At 51.4% G+C, this 19,082-nt stretch overlaps 2 protein-coding genes across 4 annotated transcripts in view; one reads left to right on the forward strand and one right to left on the reverse strand.

The window, feature by feature from the left end:
* Positions 1–10,725, forward strand: part of LIMK2 (LIM domain kinase 2) — a 30,605-nt gene extending 19,880 nt beyond the window's left edge. The window contains 10 exon segments of the mRNA XM_050318696.1: positions 465–651; positions 2,501–2,587; positions 3,314–3,445; positions 3,705–3,761; positions 3,929–3,994; positions 4,809–4,962; positions 4,965–4,982; positions 6,378–6,433; positions 7,983–8,140; positions 8,689–10,725. Coding sequence (XP_050174653.1) covers positions 465–651; positions 2,501–2,587; positions 3,314–3,445; positions 3,705–3,761; positions 3,929–3,994; positions 4,809–4,962; positions 4,965–4,982; positions 6,378–6,433; positions 7,983–8,140; positions 8,689–8,845 — 1,072 coding nt within the window. The 3' untranslated portion in view covers positions 8,846–10,725.
* A 735-nt stretch (positions 10,726–11,460) lies between these two features.
* PIK3IP1 (phosphoinositide-3-kinase interacting protein 1) lies at positions 11,461–18,190 on the reverse strand. Of its 3 annotated transcripts, none has more exons than XM_050318715.1 (6): positions 17,768–17,873; positions 17,518–17,625; positions 17,323–17,439; positions 15,203–15,388; positions 15,012–15,090; positions 11,461–13,080 (listed from the first exon to the last, which is right to left on the reverse strand). In XM_050318715.1, the coding sequence occupies exons 1-6, from the start codon at positions 17,856–17,858 to the stop codon at positions 12,879–12,881; spliced, it is 783 nt and encodes a 260-aa protein (XP_050174672.1). In that variant the 5' UTR covers positions 17,859–17,873; the 3' UTR covers positions 11,461–12,878. The 3 variants fall into 3 exon arrangements, with proteins under 3 accessions (XP_050174672.1, XP_050174671.1, XP_050174673.1); XM_050318714.1 differs by having other exon boundaries at positions 17,323–17,442; XM_050318716.1 differs by lacking the exon at positions 17,518–17,625 and having other exon boundaries at positions 17,323–17,442; positions 17,768–18,190.
* Positions 18,191–19,082: the final 892 nt, after the last annotated feature.

Consider the following 19,082-nt stretch of genomic DNA (forward strand, 5'->3'; position numbering starts at 1 on the left):
TGTTAGCAGAGAAAAGCTACTGAGTTTCAGTTAAAAAAATGTAAAGGTCAGATTTTTACCAGCCTTAAATGGCTGGAGAAGGATGTGTCCTTAAGGGGAATCTGGCTGAGACCTTGTCTTACAAGAGTAGGGCACTCAGGTGCTCATTTAGTCATTTTACCAGTGTTTTAATCTTTGTTTAGAGATAGCAAGTGCTGTGTCTTCACAGCTTCCTCCCCCTTTTCCCAGAGCTCCATCCCTGACTGCCAGTGCAGGAGGTGTGTTGTTGTCAGGCAGCTCTGACTTGGAATCTGCTCTGGGTTCCTAAAGAGCTTCCCCAGTGCTGGGAGAGCATCTGGCTTTGGGGATATCAAGGGCCCTGAAGGACACATAGAAACTGGTCCCTTAGGAGCGAGTGATGGGATATGTTGGACCAGACGTTTCCCAGCAGCTTCCCTGATCTTCCTGCCTTCTCTGTTTTCTAGGAGAAGTAACAGCATCTCCAAATCTCCTGGCCCCAGCTCTCCAAAGGAGCCGCTCCTGCTGAGCCGTGACATCAGTCGTTCCGAATCCCTGCGCTCCTCTTCCAGCTGCTCCCAGCAAATCTTCCGGCCCTGTGACCTGATTCATGGCGAAGTTCTAGGAAAAGGGTTTTTTGGACAAGCGATCAAGGTGAGGGGGTCCCCAGACATTCATCATTTACTTTGATTACAGCAATGTCTGCCTGTCTCAGGATCCTTCACCGCTGTCTCAGCGGTGTTTGCCTTGCTGAGAGTGATTGGTCTTGGATCTTCCCTGGTTTGCTCTGAGATTCATTTCTCTTTCATTCCCTGAGTGTCTCTGGCTGCAGATGGTTTTGACTTTGTCCCCTCTGAGTGTCAAGCTTGGCCACAGATGCTCATCTCCTGAGTTAGATTCAGCTCTCCGAGTGCCTGTGTGACAGCAGCTGCCTGGGTGAGGGGGACAGAGCAGGTGACAGGCCACACCTCCTCTTACAGGCATCTTCCCTATGCAGGAGGTGCATTCAGCTCCCCGGAGCATTTCTCACCCACCCTCAGTGTGGCAGGCTTGGGGTTTGCCAGGCTGATGTCGTGACCATCTCTGAACTCACAGCAGAGCCTAAATATCTTGTCAGTGTGAGGGCAGTGGTCAGGTCTTGCATGACTTTCACAGTTAAAATCTCCATCAATAGCAGTTCTCTTGCATTTTAGCTCTGGGGTCTTGACAGGGGGTGCTCCAGCAATTCCTGTCCCAACATCCCTGGCACCAGGGGGCAACTTCCTCTGCCTTGTTAAGGTGCTGTGAGCTCCTCAGGACTCAGATTGCACTCACCATGAGATGGGACTTCTCTCCTTACATATACAAGGGTATAACCTTGGGGTGTCCAGCCACCATCTGCATCTCGTGCTTCCACGGGAGGTGATGTGCCAGTTCTACAACCCCACTGCTTTTGATCCATACTAATGAGCATATTTCTCTTTTCCTCTGCTCATAGAGAAATAACAGGTGCAGGTAAGTGGAACCTTTGCTCTGTCGCATGTTTGTGTCACCTGTGTCCCCACAGTTACTGGCACAAAGGCATTTCTTTTCTGCTCAAATTGCCCCATGGCCATCCTGTTCCAGTGCATGTTCTGGGAGTTCAAACTGCCCCCCTGGAGTTCCATGATGACACTTGTTTCAGTTTTGCTGGTATGTCAGCTTAAGAATCCCACTGAGCTTTGTCTTTGTCTCTTCACTGCCCTTTATCTTTGGGTTTTAGATGTCTCTGGCTTTCATGTCCCTGGCTGAAATGTGTGGTGTTCCCTGGCTCGCTGCCTGTGTATGGATGCTCGATTATGGAGCAGGAGAATATTGTACTCTTGCTTCTGTTGTGTTATTCCATGTTATTCCACACTCACACTATACCAGCCTTGTTATGTCCCATGGTTCCAAACAGAATTAGTGTTTGCAAGAGCTCATAAGCTTCCTAAATGCTGGAACAGGGTCTTGTGTCTTGGATTGCAGTTCTGGAGGTTTTCTGAAAGGCTTTTTATTTTAAAGGGTAGGAGGCAAAAAAAGTGACACTTTTCTTAAACTCCAGATCGACTGGGTTTGATGCAGCAAGTACTGTAGCTGGTCACGTTGTCCCCTCCTGTCCCTAGAGACCAGGTGGTTGTTTAGTTTAGTTCCCTGGAGATCTTAGGGAGCCAGAGCTGTCCAAGTTCAGCAACAGAAGGGGAGAGTTGCAGCCTGTGTGCATGCTCAGCACTGTGCTACCCAGAGGAGGCTTCAGCTCTGCTTCTTGGCATGATCCTCTGTCAGCTTTAGGTAGTTTCTGTTTCACAAACAGAATCTGCTGGATTCCGAAAGGAGAAATTTCTTATAGTTTTCGGCAGATCCTTGGCCTCTGAATTTTCTCCCACCTTTATTCCTCCTCTCTGGATGGAGGGGAATGTTACCCTCTCTTTCAGAAGAGTTTCAGGAGCATTGGAATTGTGTATTCTTGAACCTTGCCTGTAGTTGTGGGTTTTCTTTCCGCCAGGTGACTCACAAAGCAACGGGAAAGGTGATGGTGATGAAGGAGCTGATTCGCTGTGATGAGGAAACACAGAAGACTTTTTTGACAGAGGTAGGAGCAAGACTTCAAAAAGCTTCTGAGCCTGTAGTGTGGTGGAACTCTCTTCCATATTCTTCAGAGAGAGCGATCCTGCCAGCAGCCTGGCAGGAATCAAGGTGCTGAGGTGGGAGACATTGCAGGGGGAAAAGCTGACATGAGCTGAAAGTTTGCTGCAGTGAAGTGTGACTCACACTGAGCAATAGATGTGGCTTCAGCTCCAGTTCATTAATTTTTCAGTGATAAAAAGCAGCCCGAGTCTGAGGCAAATTGAGCTGTGCAGTACATAAAGGATTTATCCCTTGAGCCTTGTGCATAAATACAAAGGATGAGGGCCAATATCTATAAGATATTTAAGACTCCTGCTGTATTTAAGCTGAACTATCTTCTTGGTGGTGCCTACGATGTTTTCCAAAGTCAGATTTAGCTTAAAGGCAGCTCCCTGAGCACCTGACACCGCTGGTCCAGCCCTGACACCTGCAGTACAGAGCTGAGAGCTGCCCTGGACAGCTGCTGGCTCTGAAAAGTTAGCCCAGCTCAAGGGTGCTCTCCTTAATGACTAAGATCAGGTTAAATGCACGGTGTGAAAATGAAGAGGCAACACTTAACTGACTGAGGTTGGGGTTTGAGTGTTCTCTGATCTCTGGAGGGGACCTTCAGCACTGGAGAGCTTGTCACCCCAGAGCAATCTGTCAGGACTTGTTCCGTTCACTCTTTGGGGTGGGATGTCTCTGCCTGCAGGTGAAAGTGATGCGCAGCCTGGACCACCCCAACGTGCTCAAGTTCATTGGGGTGCTGTACAAGGACAAGAAGCTGAACCTGCTCACCGAGTACATCGAGGGGGGCACACTGAAGGACTTCCTCCGCAGTGCAGTGAGTTGGCATTCCTGGGAGAGCTGTGCTCCGTGAGCCTGACTGTGGGGTTGGTTGTACCAGCCTGATCTGCTTGTTCTTAGTCTGCTTTGGAGCTGTGTGGTAAAGCTGCTTCTTAGCTGTGTGTGGGTCTGAGGCAGGAAACCTCTTCTTTCCGGGGCTGTGTCGTGTCTGTGGCTGCTGTGAGAGTCCCTGGTGTGGAGGAATTGCTGTCCCCAGCTGCTAAGATAGGACTGACCACTGAGGACTTATCTTTCAGGACCCATTTCCCTGGCAGCAGAAGGTCAGCTTTGCCAAAGGGATTGCCTCTGGAATGGTGAGTTGGGCTGTTCCTTTGTCACAGGGTCAGCAGCTTCAGCAGGGTGGTGTATGAGGGGCTGCAGACCCTGCCTGACTACTGGCATCAGGTTCTCGAGTCTGTAAATGTGAGGGGACGTGCCCACCTGGGAACCCCTAACACCAGCTCTTCTCCCTCTGTTCCAGGCTTACTTGCACTCCATGTGCATCATTCACAGAGACCTGAATTCACACAATTGCCTGATCAAGTTGGTGAGCAACACCTCTGTTCCCACAGCTTGCTGCTCCTCTCCTTAGTGTCTTCCTCCCCTGGTTTTCTCTGCTTGATGCTTCCTCTTTTGTCAGGGTGGAACTGATTTCAGAGAGGCTTCTAGTGCCCTAAACAAGGGAGCTTCATCTGCACACAGGGTTTTCCAGACTGATCTGGCTTTCTCTGTTTCTGTGTTCTGTTCTCTTCCCCCCTTTCCCCTGGTAACAACTCCTGTAACAGTCATCAGAGTTAGTACAGTTCTGTTCCTTATCTCAGCTATGAGATGTTCTCTACAGCTGCTTCTGTTCTTTTAACCACTTGATGACTTTTTTTATTGGCACTCAGGATTCAGACAAGTGTGTGGGGGTGTGCACACGAGTGTGCTCTCCTTTTTTGAAATTCTGGGTCACAGGAGTTTTATGTGGCTTCATTCCCTCAAACCTTGCCCTTGTTCACTTGGCTGGGATAGGAGATGAGCATGTGGGTGAAAAAAATGACCAAGGGTGAAAGGCCAACTTAATTCCTGGCCAGGTAGAAGAGGAAGGTCTGAAAGGAAAGGTCCAGGTTCACCCTGGCAAGTGTAGCCAAATTGAAGGGATAAGTGTTACTGACCACATGGGAAATGAGGCAATGAAGGGAGGAAATGATGGGTTGGGATCATGAATTGGGTGTCTTACACCTGTCTATGCATCTTGTATGTTCATCTGGCCGCAGGGAGCTGGAACAGCTGCCCTCTCAGCGAACAGGAATTGCAGCCTCTTTGCTCCTGAGAGGAGCTGAGTGTAATCAGTGGGCTGTACTCAATCCCTTGTGCAGGATAAGACAGTGGTGGTGGCCGACTTTGGTCTGTCTCGGCTGATTGTGGAGGAGAGGAAAAAGCCCAGTTTGGAGAAACCCTCGGCCAAGAAGCGAACCCTGCGCAAGAGCGACAGGAAGAAGCGCTACACGGTGGTGGGGAACCCGTACTGGATGGCCCCGAGATGCTCAATGGTAAGATCCCAGAGCAGCAGCAGGGGAGGGGACAGCTGTGACAGGGTACAGGGATGACAGGATTGCTGAAAGCTTCTGGCCCCAGTAACAATCAAACCTATTAGAGCCAGTGATTTTAGACGTGCTAATGTGGGAGCTTATTTATACACACAGGTGCTGTAGCTGCAGTACCTGACCTGGTAAGCCTTTGTGCCAGCCCAGGGAATGTTTCTGGCTCGACAACAGGACTCTTCAGGAGGGCAACAGATGTAAGCTTCCTGTAATCCAGATAACAGGGAAAACCAAAGAGGCCTAAGATAAGACTGAACCTGAGATCAGTTTCTGTTACAGCCTCATGCTTTGGAACGGCCCCTGGAAACAGGGCATGGTTAAACTCCAGGATGAGGCTTATGTGTGCTGCTGTGTAGATCCAGGGAGAAGCCATCTGCTGCCAGGTTTGCAGAAGCCTCAGGATTGAGGTGGGAGTTGTCCAAGTGCAGGGAAATCAGGGTTTTGGCATGCAGCCCTCAGCTGCATTAAGGTTCAACAGAGACTCTTAGAGGAAAAGCCACTCGTGCAGGATTGGAGGTGAGGGAATACAATGGACACAATTTCCTCCTGACGAGCAGGTCTGTCTGATCAGGCTGGGCAGTTTGGCTGGCTGGGGTATCAGCACTGTCCAGCGTAGTCCAGCAGGAAAGGGAGGACTGGGCTCTTCTCCCTCAGCTCAGTTCTTCTCCATGTTGCTTTCTTGTGTGCTGTTCTGTTCACCTTCTCTCAAGGCCTGAGAGCCTTGGAGACCCCAGGAGTCTGGGGCTGTTTCTCAGAGCCTGTCTCAGTCCTGCCATTTGTCAGAACAACAGCAAGAGCACAGTCTGACATCACCTCTGTTTACCACATACTGGCTTGGGAGGGATGTGTCTGTAAGCAGAGCGTGGCAGGCTGGAGCCTGCCTGCCTTCCCGGGATCAAAGTGCTGCCGGTGTGTAATTTATTATCCCTGCAGTCACTGCAGAGGGACTCGCTGCCTGCTGGGGAAGCTGAGCACTGACTGCACTGTGGAGATGCATTACAACAGCAGTCAAGGGGAACGGGCAAAAGCTTCCCACACTTATCCCGAGCGCTTGCTCAGAGCTGATACCCGGGTCTGTACAACACACTTCCCTGCACTGTGCTGCAATTCCCCAGGATAAGAAAGGAGCAGGCTTAAAACCTGTGGTGGCAGCGTATGGGAAGGTGCAGTTGGTGTGTACGTATCTTGGGGTGACTCACCCTGCTCAGAGTTAAGCCTTCGCTTTGTCACCTATTTTAGTGCCCTCCAGGGAACAGGCTTAGATAAACTTTGGCCTGGCAGCTCCTGGCATAGCTGGATGGGCAACTGTGTCTTACAGAGCTGACTGTCTTATGTTTCCTGCAGGCCAGAGCTACGATGAGATGGTGGACATCTTTTCATTTGGGATTGTTCTCTGTGAGGTAAGACAAGGATGTGACATGGCATTTTTAATGACCCTTTTCCCCACTGCCATCTCCTTGCACACATGGTATCAGCCAGGTCTCCGTGGCTGAGTGTGCACTCTGTGACCTGCAGCACATTATCAGTGAATTAGACTGGAGGGCGAGTGTACCCTGCCTCTGTTTCCTCAAGGGAGGTAACTGGCTTGTAGTTTTTTCCTGGTCCCAGTTTCTTCCTGGACTGAAAGAAATGCAGAGGTTCCTCCTGGACTGAGAGAAGCTGTAAAAAAGTCATCAAGTTCTGACTGAGCCCTGCTATCCCTTTGAAATTATTACCCAGAAATGTGATACTTTCTTTTTTTACTGCCTCACTGAAAGAACAATCATCTGCACAATCTCAGCAAATTCAGGGCCTCCACTGGGGATGGCACTTCACTTCAAAGGAAGGGAAGCAGAAACCTCTTTGCAGGTCGATTAATGAAGCTGCCCCCTGAAGTCTGTGGGCTTAGTTTATTTCTGAGCCAATGCACAGTCTTACTGTTCTATCAGGTTTTCTGTCTGCAGAACAAGAAGCACCACTTGAAAGCCACAAGGTGTTTTCAGTTTAAAAGGTGTGTATGACAGTGGAAATACAGATGAAAGGCAGGGTGTTATGTGTAACACAGCAGTTACAGGAACACCAGGGGATGCCAGCACAGTTTCATTGTCAGCGTTTGGATGAAGGGGACAAAGCAAATGTCTGTGCATAAATCTTTGTGGCCTCATCTGGAGCTCTGTTTACACTGGGCCCTCCTCTCAGAGAATGTTGTGGTTGTGAGTGATAGATCTAGGAACTTGAAAAATCTGTATGTGGGATTAAAACAATTGTTTCATTTAGAAAAAGAAAGACAAATAAAGGGGTAGGAGCACATGAACGTTTTCTTTGTCCCCAAAACAACAATGCTAAAAAAAAAAAAAAAAGCTCTACACTCAGATAAGGAAATAACCCTGCCAAAACACATAGTGGGTGTGCCACTGTCTAGTTACAGGATGTGGTTGCCCTGCTGTGAGTTATTGGCATAGAAAAGCCTGGGTGGGTATAAATAACACCCTTTTTGTGATACCCGATGAGGCTTTAAACCTAATGCTCTGTCCCTGTGAAAGTCTGTATTGACACTGACCTTGTGAGTCCAGATCACCCCCGAGCTCTGCTCTGGGCTCCTTCCCTCTGGTACCCTGTGAGTGCCCTCATGCTGGAGGTGGTGAGTTCTGGGGCAGCAGCGGGGCAGAGGTGGAATGGTGGTGCAGGTTGTGTGGATCACCTGCAGTCACCAGGGGCTGTGTCATCCCCAGCAGTGAGTCACTGTCGAGCTCCCTGGAGGGGCACATCATCCCGTGTCTTCTGGCAGAGAGACCCTGGGCACGAGAAGGGGTCTGGGCCTCCAGTGGCCCCACTGGACGGGAGGAACAATGTTTCTGTTCTTTCCCTTCCACCATAATAGTTTGAAGGAGCCCCTGCTTGCTGCTGAAGTTCTCTGATAACACTCTGGACCTGTTGCAGTACTGAAGTGCTTCTCTCATTTTTCCCTAGATCATAGGCCAGGTTTATGCTGACCCAGACTGTCTTCCACGCACACTGGATTTTGGCCTTAATGTCAAGCTGTTCTGGGAGAAGTTTGTTCCTGCTGACTGTCCTCCAGCCTTTTTCCCTCTGGCTGCTATTTGCTGCAGATTGGAGCCAGAGAGCAGGTAGGTTTGGGGTCTGCAGGGCTCCTCTTCGTAAGCCTGCAGGATTCCCACAGTGGAAAGGCTGCTCTGCACAGAGGGCAATTCCAACCTTCTGTGGGAATGCTCAAAGGCTTCTGTGCATGGAGAGACTTAACACTCATCAGTTTGGCAGAGAGGCCGCTCTTTATGCTGGAGATCTCTGAAACAGTTCCAAGACAGAGAGTGTAGAGGAGGAGGAGCGATTGGGGCTCCTCAGGTACCAAAAGTAGGGGTAGCCCTCGGCAGCAAGGTGAATTCCTCATTTGATCTCAGTTGTGAAACCTGTACATTCAGAACAGTGTTGATGCCAAGTGGGTTCCAAAGAGCCAGAGCCTGATCACTGGCTGCACAAATGGGTAGCCCAGAGAGATGGGGGCTTTGCAGTCTTGGAAGCTGAATGGGGAGGGAATCGTGTCCCTGCTCACAGCTCTGTACGTGGCAGAGTGGTCTGGAAGGACAACGGGCTCAGCCTTTCCAGATGCTGTTATGCTTCCTCTTTCCCACTCACATTTCCTCACTGCTGCTTCTAGGCCTCCTTTTTCCAAGCTGGAAGATTCCTTTGAAGCTCTCTCTCTCTACCTTGGAGAACTTGCCATCCCCCTTCCCTCTGAGCTGGAGGAGCTGGACCACAACGTGAGTGTGCAGTATGGACTGACCCGGGACAAGCTACCTGAGAACACCACCTAGTCCGCTCTTCCTGCTGCCTGCATCACTTCCATTGGAGCTGGGATGAGTGTCAGGGAGGGAGATGCACTTCAGCCACTTCCAGGGCATTAACGGGGCACCACGCTGCGCGTTTGCTGCATTGCCTCTCTCTCCCCACCCAGCGCTCCTCCTCTTGGACATCCTGATTCACTGTGGATTTCTGGCATGTTTCAGAAGCAAAAAGGGCTGTTTCCTGCCAACTGTACCTAGGAAAGCTGCTCAACACTATTTTTCTGGCTTGAGAAATGTCTCTCTGGCCTTTTCAGGCTTCTTTACTGTGGTGCCTTAGAACTTGGCTGCAAGCTGTGAAGCCACCCTGGCCTGTCTGCCAGGGAGGGAATTGCTATAGGAGACTCTCCTGGGTAAGGACCAGCACTTCTGGAACTGCTTCTCCCACTGACTGCCCTGCTCAGAAAGCTGGGAAAATTGGACACCCAGCAAAATGCCCCACCAGGACAGCACATGTGTGTATGTTTGTGCATGTGTTTCCCAGAACACCCCACTGAGATGCTGACCTCCCACGTGCACCGGGGAGACAGTGAAAAGCCCCGGGAACTGGGCAGCTCTCCTGAAATACCTTGTCTCTGGGAAATCATGTATGGATTTTTGTTTTGGTTTTGTGGTTTTCTTCCTTCTCAGTCTCAGAATACCTCCAAAAGCCTGCCTAGAAACACTAAGACTGAGCTCTGCTTGCCCCTCCTGATGGTGAATGAGGCAGGCGGCAAATGAGCCACTGGGGCATCTTCAGCCCCCGCGCCTGCAGTGACTTTACCTGCCCCAGACTTTAACCCAGGTGAAGGTGTTTGAACCTGAATGTGTAGAACTGCAGTAGGCACTGGCTGGGGACATTCCTGGAGTGCTGAAGCTGCTTGAGCTCCCGGCCTGTGGACGTGAGGTGACAGAAATGGCGGCAAAAGGTGCTTGTCCGGAAGCAAAAGGTTTGAAGTGGCTCAGACCTTGCGTGTGGACAACAGCAAAGGGGGGCTTGCCCAAGGTTACTTAAAGGATGGACTTGTCATGAACAGAGAAGTGCTGGAGAATGTCCCATCCTCCCCGGAGTGGCAGCTGGAGAACAAGTAATTCAGTTGCCATTACCTCATCCTTTCCTGCAGACTGTGCAAGTTGCTCCCTTTGAAGGTCCTTCTTGCAGCTGCTGCTGCAGCACCTGAACTGATTCTCCAAGCAGAAACTTTCCTCAGGGTCATTCCCTGCTTTGGGGGAGAAAAAAGGGCTTGGAGTCACTGGCCAGAGGTAGGTGGGGGTGTATTTTCTTCCAGTACTTCTCTTCCTCCCTCGCTGGGAGAGGAAGTAAAGCTACTGCTGCAGTAGCTCGTGTGGTTGGCAGAACTGAACCAAAAGCTGGATCGAGTCCTGCTCTTAACTGGATTTCGAGTGTGCTCCTTTCTCCCCCTCCTCCCTTCAGCACTGAATGGTGGGGAATGGGTGTTAGTCTTTGCTGTTACTTTGATTTCCTCCCCCTACCCATGAGTTTAAAGTATTATGTAAAAAAACATGGGACCAGCCATCACATGACAACAGGTGTGCAAGGGGGGGTGTTTTTAGTCCATGTAGTGGTGTTTTAGAAACACTGGGGACTCCCTGTGCTGTGAGTCAGTGGAGGAGCCTCACCAAACTGGGTCCAGTGGATTCAGGATTATTAATAGGATTTGCCCTTTCATTCCCCCTCCCAGGCTGGTTTGTGAGGGGACCCCTGAAGGGGAGAGTCCTGGGTGATGTGTGGGTGGGGTTTATGAACTGTGATTTGCACAGCCCCACGCTCTGACTAAATTAAAAAGCAGTAACTGAACGCTCTAAGGATGAGGTTTTGTGGTCTCTGTGTTCAATAAAGCCGGAAGCCGTAACTTTCTCGGGTTTCATTTGTAGTCACAACATGGCAACATCAACAGTGTCCAGGTGAGGTACCATCTACAACACCCCTTCTGAGTCAGTGGGCTCTGCCACATTCACAGAACTGCAGACTCACAGTGCAAGGGCTCTGTAGGACTGTTTACCCAGAGAAGTTGTTCAGTTCTGTTCGTTGGTTGGTTGGTTTCTAAGGGTGGACAGGAGTCAGCAGAACATAGAGCCTCCTTTCATTTTCCTTTTCTAGTGCAGGGATAAAAACACAGCCTGTTCTTAGAAACCTCTTATTCTGAAATATGCAGTCCAAGGGGCATTTGTTAAGACAACAAGTGAACAAAAATGCTCTGTCAGTGCCTCCTGTAACACACTGTGCTCCATCTCCATCGTGCTTCCCAAGGGAAGGAGCTGCTGCTGAGCAGCACCAAAGCAGAACTGACCCGTGTCAGTGCAGGAAGGGGCTGGAACCAAGAGTGTCTTCCCATGGGCCAGGCTGCTGAGTCACCAGCTGCTTTTCAGGAACAGTGTCCCAGTCCAAGACCAGCTGCTGGCAGCAAGGAGACAAGCTCCATGTCCCATGTCAGTGCTGGTGAGGGAAGGCACTGCTTGTAGGAATTTACTTTTGGGCCTGGCAAACTGAAGTGGCATCTTCCTCTCTTCTCAGTTCAATCTACAACAATCCAAAGGGTGCTGCTCTGGCTGAGGAATGCACAGATGAGCCACAGTCCACACAGGTCTACAGAGCATTTTTCTTTTAAGCTTTAATACAAGGTAGCACAGTCTGCACCTTCTCATAATGAGGTATTTAAAACATTTTACAAAGAAATGGTATTCAAAGGCATTTAAAAATAAAACATTTCCCTTTTCAGAATCAAACATTAACACTAAAACCCCTGCTGCCAAGTGGTGCTCCCTGTTAGGCCCACAGCTATAAAGCAGATGGCTAGAAAACTTAACTTGAATGGCTTGAATCCCCGGAGGTGGGGACGGGTGTTTCCCTGAACTGGCCTTGCCTTGGTGCCACTTGGGAGACACTGCAGCAACCATCCCTTCCAAACCCCCTGAAATGCTAATAAAAGTCATTACAAAACCTCTCTAATAGGGCCAGGCTCTGTAAGTAAGTAGTCTTGCTGCACAAGCTGAGTGTGAGTGGCAGAGGCTGGGCCGGGAGCCACGCCATGACTTCAGGATCTTACAAAACAACTGCCCTGTCCTGCCCTTGGAGCCAGAGCTGCTGCACTGGGATCTGGGTGACCTCCACAGCTTGGCCACTCTGTCCAGCACTGGCTCTGTAGGAGGCCAAGGGAATTCCAGAGAGGATATCTATTCCTCAGTGTTTACCTGCTCTAAGTAACTGAAGGGCAGTTTTCTTCACTCCACAAATATCTACTGCTGGCCCTTGGTCTCCTGATCTGTGTAAGTGAGCAGGAGGCACACACAGGCCACCCAGACACCTACAACTGGAGCTGTGCATGTACCACCACAGGGGAATGGAGACGTGGCCTCAGCCCTGGAAGACCTGGATTTGTCAAGAGCTTGAGGAGAGCTTTTCCAAACTGACACTGGGGCTAAACACACTGCTCCTGGCCAAAGACATCCCTCAGATAAACTCTTCCTTGGCAAATAAAACCGATCCAGTAGCAGAATTCTGGACAGTGTTTCCAGCTCTCAGCTACTAAAGCAAAAAGGCAGGAACTATAATCAGAGTGTAATTATGTAGCTAAGTCTGATGTGAAGCTCCCCTCAGTCCCTGCAGTACTGCTCCCTCCTGGGGTTCCAGGCTGAAACTTAAGAAACAGTGCACACCATTAAATAGGAAAGGAACAGAAACAGAGGAAGCCAAGACCACACTCTGGGCTATGGGATCTGTGGCCAGTCGTGAGCCTGGCCCATCATCCCCCCCAGCTCCTTGGCACACCACGGAGATAGGTGGGAGGAAGCAGCAGGGTCCACCACACCAGTCCCCAGCCAGTCACGCACTGAACGGTGCCCCTCCAACAGATCGTGATGAATAGCCCGTTGCTCTGTTCCTCTGCATCACCCTCAGCCGGCGTTCATCGAAAAGAAAACAAAACAGAAATGAACACACGCACCCCCTGCACTCACAGTGGGAAGCTGGAGGCTTTGCTCAGCCTGCATCTCCTGCCCGAGCTGCTCAGGCCCCAGGAGTCCCCGCCTGCCCCATGAGGGGGCCGCTGCCCGTGTCCTCCACGGGGGTCTGGGTGGTGTGCACCTCGATGGTGTTCTCCTCCACCAGCTCGCACGCAGGGTTGCTGAAGGCAGACAGTGGCAGCGTGATGCGCTGCATTTCCCGCTCATAAACCTTCTGCTCGTGCTTCTCCTTCAGGTCTTTCCCCCTGCATTAAAATAAAAAAAAACATGTGCATGGGGTGAGTGCCACTGCTTGGAGGCAGTCTCAGTAAAGGTGAAAAAGGGCAGAGTCCCCTCTTCTCTACTATAAGATAAACAGCTGTTTCAGCTACTTAAAAATATTCCCAACCGTAAGCAGAGGACCCCAGCTGAGCATCTTTAAAAAATAAGCAGCCAAGTGAAGTCTGTCCCTCCTTCAAACTGGCTCATTCACTGACACTGCTGATCCTAAATGATGACTGTAAAGCCAGGCCTCCCCTCCAAACCACGGAGCTGCCATCTGTTTCCTTATCCCTTACAGTCCCCCCGCACAGCCTGGTGCAGGCCCAGGGGAGTAGTGAGACAGTGCAGAGCCCACTGCTGTGGAGAAAGGCTTCTGTAACCTGCTTCATCTGAAGCAAATACCAGAGCCGGTGACAGCTTCTGTTTTTTGTTGCAGTGAATTAAGCTGTCCCTGAAAGTATTAAAGCTGACTTCAGAGCTGGCCCTGCCTTCTGCTGCTGCAGCTAGAGCCTAACTCCACAACCAGCTCTCAAACCTACCTCATCTTCCTGCCTGTTGCTAAGGGAAGGAACACCTCTGTAATTTGTGCTGAGGAAGAGCTGCCTTACTTTAAAAATGGATTTGGCATTAATAGCATGTTGTCTCCAGAAAAGCTATGTATACCCAAAGCTACCAAACCCATTAAAGGTTTCTCACCACACCTACCCAAACCTGCCAGCTTGCACATGCAATTTGGACATCAAGGCAAGGAGGGAGACAGTAAACCTGCACTGCAGCCCTGCTGTGAGCAATCTGTGGCTGGAGAAGCAAAGCTGCATTTGGACAAAGTCCAACCTGCTTCTTGCTGCCCAGGAGAGCGGCGAGGTGGGACAGGCACACAGAGCTCCTCCCGGGGCTCGTGATCCCAGCCAGGCGGAGCTGCTGGGGTTTCCTGTCAGCATTTTGGCTGCTTTTCAAAGCTGCCTACGAGCGTGCAGCAGCGGCTGCCGTCCCTGCCAGCGCACAAGACAGCATTCTCTGAAGTGACACCTCAAATCAGATTCCTCGACAAGCAGCGCTCTGTGTTTTGCCCCTTATGTAACACTCCTCCCTCTGTTTTTTTTTCTGTCGGCATTTATTATAAACACTTACATAAGGACATGTCCCAGCTTGGGAAAGGGCTCCTTCTGCTTGGTTGTGTCAGACTGCTGTCAAACAGCCAAAACACAGAACCAACCCTCCCAGAGGAGGGAGCCTGGGCCCTCGCTTGCTGCAGTGACAATCACTGCTATTTGTTAATCCTGCCCTCTCTCTTACAACTAAGCGGCTGCTGAGCTACAGAAACATTTCCATCCAACACAGTGAAGTGGATGAAGAAATAGTAACCGAAGTGTGAATGAAAACTGATCTTAAAGTATACGGGAGCTTTGGTAAAATGAACTTTGACCAAAAAGAAGTGCTAGTTGGTATCCAGCTTCACAGGATACAGTGCATGAGTGGCAAAAAAATTGCCAATTGTTTTTCTTCTAAAGCTAGACTAGAGAAAGCAGGGGAACAGGTGGCCTGCTAGAAGGATTGTTCTTTTTCTGATCACAGAGGGCACCTGGGATCTGCTCTCTCCAGCTTTGCATAAATTCCAGCTCCCAATAACACATCTGAAGCCACATCAAGGCACACATGCACACACAAAAAAGCAAAGAAAAAAGAGGGCAATTTGAAACTTTAAATGGGACAGAACACCACACTGATGGGTGAAATGGAGAATGGGATTAACTCTTCAATAGTTCTTTCCTCAGTGGCACAAGCAAAACTCTTGCTCAATGTCCCACAACCAAACATATGTCCCTTTTCCTTGGGATCTAATTAGGTCTGCAGGTGCTCACACACTCCTGCTCTATACACATCAGCTTCTGGACAAATGAGAATAGTCACTCACCTCTTATAGATGTATCCCAGGACAATGCCAGCTCCAATGGCAATGATTATCACCATCATGATCAGCCCCAGCACATACCCTGTGAAAAGAAAAAGAGACAAAATTAGAGGCAGTACCTTTCAGAGCTTCAAAACAAATCCATCCCAACAGAATTACAGGAATGGATCCAGCACATGATCCTGGGCTTGTACCTAGTGTCCCTAAGTCCTTCTTTTCTTTGGAGTTCATCTGCACTCTCTGACTGATCCCAATGACGGGCTGCACTGCGGCTGCCTCGCTCCGGGAGGGCAAGGTATCAGCTGGCTCAAACACCTGCTCATCCTCCTGAGAAGCACCAACCTCTGCTGTAGGGACTGGGGCTGTGGCAGCTGTAGCATCTGTCGAGAGGAAAAAAGTATATATACAACATACCAAGCACTGACGAGTACTTCAAAACAACATGCGTTTGTTCCCTCTTAAGTTGTTGCCAGAAATCCTCCCAAAGTAGACAAGAAATGTACTCTCCTCCCCCCACCTCCCTCTGACACGAAGCCATTTAACCAAGAGTCCAAGGCAGCACCACAGATGAGACAGAAGTCAGACAGCAGCACAAAACCCAGGTTCAGGGCACGAGTCCAGGGGATGCACAATGACTTCATTTAATGTATAGATCGATATACAGGCTGCAGCTTCAATCACGCTGAACAGACGTGAACAAGATTATGAGAATCTCCATCCCAGATCTCCCAGGAGCCTATTTATCTCTCTTCTGCCTCAATCTTCCTGACACAGGGAAGTCTGACAGAAGGAGACTCCAGCTGGTGTGAAAACAACGTGGGGATATTCTTCTCCCCCAGCCCTCTTTGCAGTGGAGTAGCAAACTCCTTTAGTATGTTGGACAGGCTAAGTCAGAGCAGCCCCCCAGGCAACACAGCCACTGATGAGTGTAAGGACAGCAAGTTCCTGCTCAGCCAGGGCCCAAAGGCACCCAAGAATGGACACTCAGGTCCCTTCTCAGCCCTGCTTTTTATCAGTGCTGGTTTTTATCAACAGCATTGAAAGATTTTCAAGGTAGCACCTTCTTTCATGTCACAGTTCAAATGGAAGCTGTAGCATGCTAGAAGCTGTGACAGTGTAGAGTAGGTATCTATTATCTGCTCTACAGGAAAACCCCTACTTTTTGGAAATGCTATGCACAGTATACATCCACACCTGAAAACTCTCTCCACACGGATCTTGCCCCACAGCTGGCAATAACTCCATGTGGATTTTCTACCTGCAGCCATTTTGAGGCCTCAGTGGAACGTGAAATGGATGTACAGAAGGGGGTTTAGAGACAGGAAATCAGGGTCTCCTGCACTGCACAGTAACTTCAGGTAGGGTCAGCCAGGGAAGCTGAACTAAAGGCAGCTGTTGGACAGGGAAGGGTGCCCACTGTGAGACACAGACACAGTCAAACCCATTAGACATAAAAATGGCCGAAAGGGCAGGCAACTCTCCTGATCCCAAAGCTGCAGGACTGTTTTGAGTAAGGCTCTTTGCAGCAGAACATTTGTTTTGCTCCATCTTTAGGGAAAAGCAGGCAAAAAAAGAGCAAAGTGAAGAAAAGGGGAGGGTGTTCGTGTGTGGGAAAAGTATGTACACGCGAGGACAGCAATCTCAAGGGACAGCGAGTGCGTAAATCTTGCAGGACTCAGAAATTAGTAAACAGTTCAAAAAACCCCAAGTGGCTACTCTGGCGTCAGTCAACACTGACATCTCCTCTCCCTGAAACAGGCTTCAGCTACAGTCCTCTTGGCAAACTGTTCCTACTGTGACTATCCAGAGGGAATCCAGTGTTTGGGGTTTTAATTTCTTCATGTCCTCCCTTAAAATTCTCATTTTTCCCGAGATCTTTCCCCCACCTGTACTCAAATTCCCACTAGGAATTGTTTAGCAGCAGGAAGCTCCTTTAGTCAGCTGTAACATGCCCCAGAGTAAGACTCTCCCAACACCTCTGCAGTTCCTAAATGCCCAGACCTCGGCCCTTTTGCAACACAGCTAAAGAGCCCTATGGTGACTAGTGAAATATGGGGGACTGGGGGCTTTCCACAGGCCTTTTCTGGCACTAATGGAAAAGCTGTAGGGGTGGAGCGAGGCACAGCTGGGAGGCAGATGTGCATACACGGGGGAGGGCTGGAGGGGAGCCCCGGGTACGCCGTGTTCCCGGGGGAGGTGCTGGCGTAGCCCGGAGTTGTTTGTGCGCAGGGGGGACCCCACCCTGACGACGAACCAAGCCTCCTCGGCAGAGGGAATGCCCGGGGAGGACAGGACAGGGGGGGGCCGCTCTTACCTGAGCACGGGGCGATGTCGCAGGGTCGCCGCTCGGGGTCTCCGGCAGCGTTTCGGACGAAGCACCAGGGCGCGGCGGAGCCGTCCGGGTTCCTGCAGCTGTTGTGGTCCTCGCTGACTGCTGGGGGGCAGCGGGGCCGTCAGCGCGGCCGCCGCACCCCGGGCCCCCCCTGTCCGCCCCCCGGCCCGGACCCACCTGCCGGCAGCGCGGGGCTCCGCACGCTCAGCCAGTTGAGGCACGGGGCGCCGCCGGAGGCCACTCGGCGGCTGCCGCGGTAGGACGCGCCGCTGCCGCGGAGGCACTCTGCGGAGAGACCAGCCGAGCCGAGCCGTGCGGGGGGCCGGCCACCGCCACCCCCAGCGCGGCCCCCGCCTCCCCCACGGGGGTCTCCCCCCTTCCCCAGCCCGGCCTTTGTCCCCCACAAAGGGCCGGCGCTCGCACTCACCCTCGGCGCCGCGGGCGGCCGGCGGCAGCAGCAGCAGCGAGCCCAGCAGCAGCACAGCGCCCAGCGCCCGCCGCGGAGCCCCGGGCAGCATCCTCGGAGCCGCCGCCAGCCCGGCCGCGCAGCTCGGCGAGCCCTGCCCCGGCGCTCCCCTGTAAACAACCACCGGGCTGCGCTTCCCCCCCCGCCCGCAGCCGCCGCCGGGTCCTAACGCTGCCGCCGCCGCCGCCCGCCCCCGGGAGGAGAAGGGGCGGCCGCCGCGGGGCAGGGCTCGGGCCAGCCGGCAACCTGCCGCCGCTCCCCCGCGGCCCAGCAGGGTCCCAGCCCCGGCACCGAGCGCTGCGGTGGGGGCTCGGCAGGAACGCGGGGAAGCGCTGCCGAGGCGCAGCTCCGCGTCCCTGGGCTCGTCTCCGACAGTCGCAGCAAAGTCTTGGGCCAGAAGAGACTTCCCACACGGAACTACGCTTGAACCGCTGCCTGAGGCAAGGAAAGTGTTTGTCTAAAGGGACCTAAAACCGGTCACTCCCCTAGAGAACTTCCACAAAGGACTAAATCCTCCTGCTCTGATACTCCCTTTGGGTTCCCTTTTCTCTGGAGAGGAGACCTTGCTGGTGGTATACACTGCACCTCCCCATTAAAGGTTTACATTCTCACCTCTGCTAATCCATTACTTTCCTTTGACTCCACATCCCCTAAGAGCTGTGCTTGCTTATAGAAAAAGCAATGTAAACGGCATTAAAATGCTTTAGAGCAATTCTACTGCAGGCACCCAGCCACTGTGATAAAGCCTCTCTGCAGACATTTCAAATGGGTTACAATAGATACTTCTGTTCCTGAACACACCAGTGACTGTACACAAGCATCTGGAGTCCTCAGCAATGCTTCTATTTTACACCAGTGAAAAACAAGCCACTGAATACTTGGTGCTGTTTGACAATGAGCTCGCAAAGGCAGCCTGGGCCAACTGATGGGTCTGTAGCCAAGGCCCAGGCCTGCAGCACAAGGTGCTATTTCTGGCTTTCCCACAGAGTTCCTCCTGACCTTGGCCAGTCTGCCTGCCCGCCTCACTTCTTTGCGCTTTCCCTTCCTTTCTGTTACAGGAGGTACAATCAAACCTCCCTTCTCAGAAGAGGACAGGGAAGTTCCCTTCTTTTAAAGTGCATTGAAATCACATGGAAACCACTGAAAACGTAAAAAGTATTTCCATGCCAGGAAGCTGCAGGTTGTATTCAGTGTTTTATGAATCACTCTTTGGGGCAGTGCTGGCTGGAGCAGTGGCCTTTCCCTTCCCCTCCCAGATGTTTCCATCCTGGCAGGG

The sequence above is a fragment of the Myiozetetes cayanensis genome, unplaced genomic scaffold (assembly GCF_022539395.1).
Source record: "Myiozetetes cayanensis isolate MyiCay16 unplaced genomic scaffold, myiCay2020 scf21, whole genome shotgun sequence".
Lineage (NCBI taxonomy): Eukaryota > Metazoa > Chordata > Aves > Passeriformes > Tyrannidae > Myiozetetes > Myiozetetes cayanensis.

Excerpts from the sequence above, each read along its gene's own strand:
- PIK3IP1 (XM_050318714.1), bottom strand. The coding sequence starts at position 17,858 with ATGCTGCCCGGGGCTCCGCGGCGGGCGCTGGGCGCTGTGCTGCTGCTG. Across the intron at positions 17,626-17,767 it reads GGCCGCCCGCGGCGCCGAGG|AGTGCCTCCGCGGCAGCGGC; the intron begins GTGAGTGCGAGC and ends GTCTCTCCGCAG. Across the intron at positions 13,081-15,011 it reads CTGGGATACATCTATAAGAG|GGGGAAAGACCTGAAGGAGA; the intron begins GTGAGTGACTAT and ends ATTTTAATGCAG.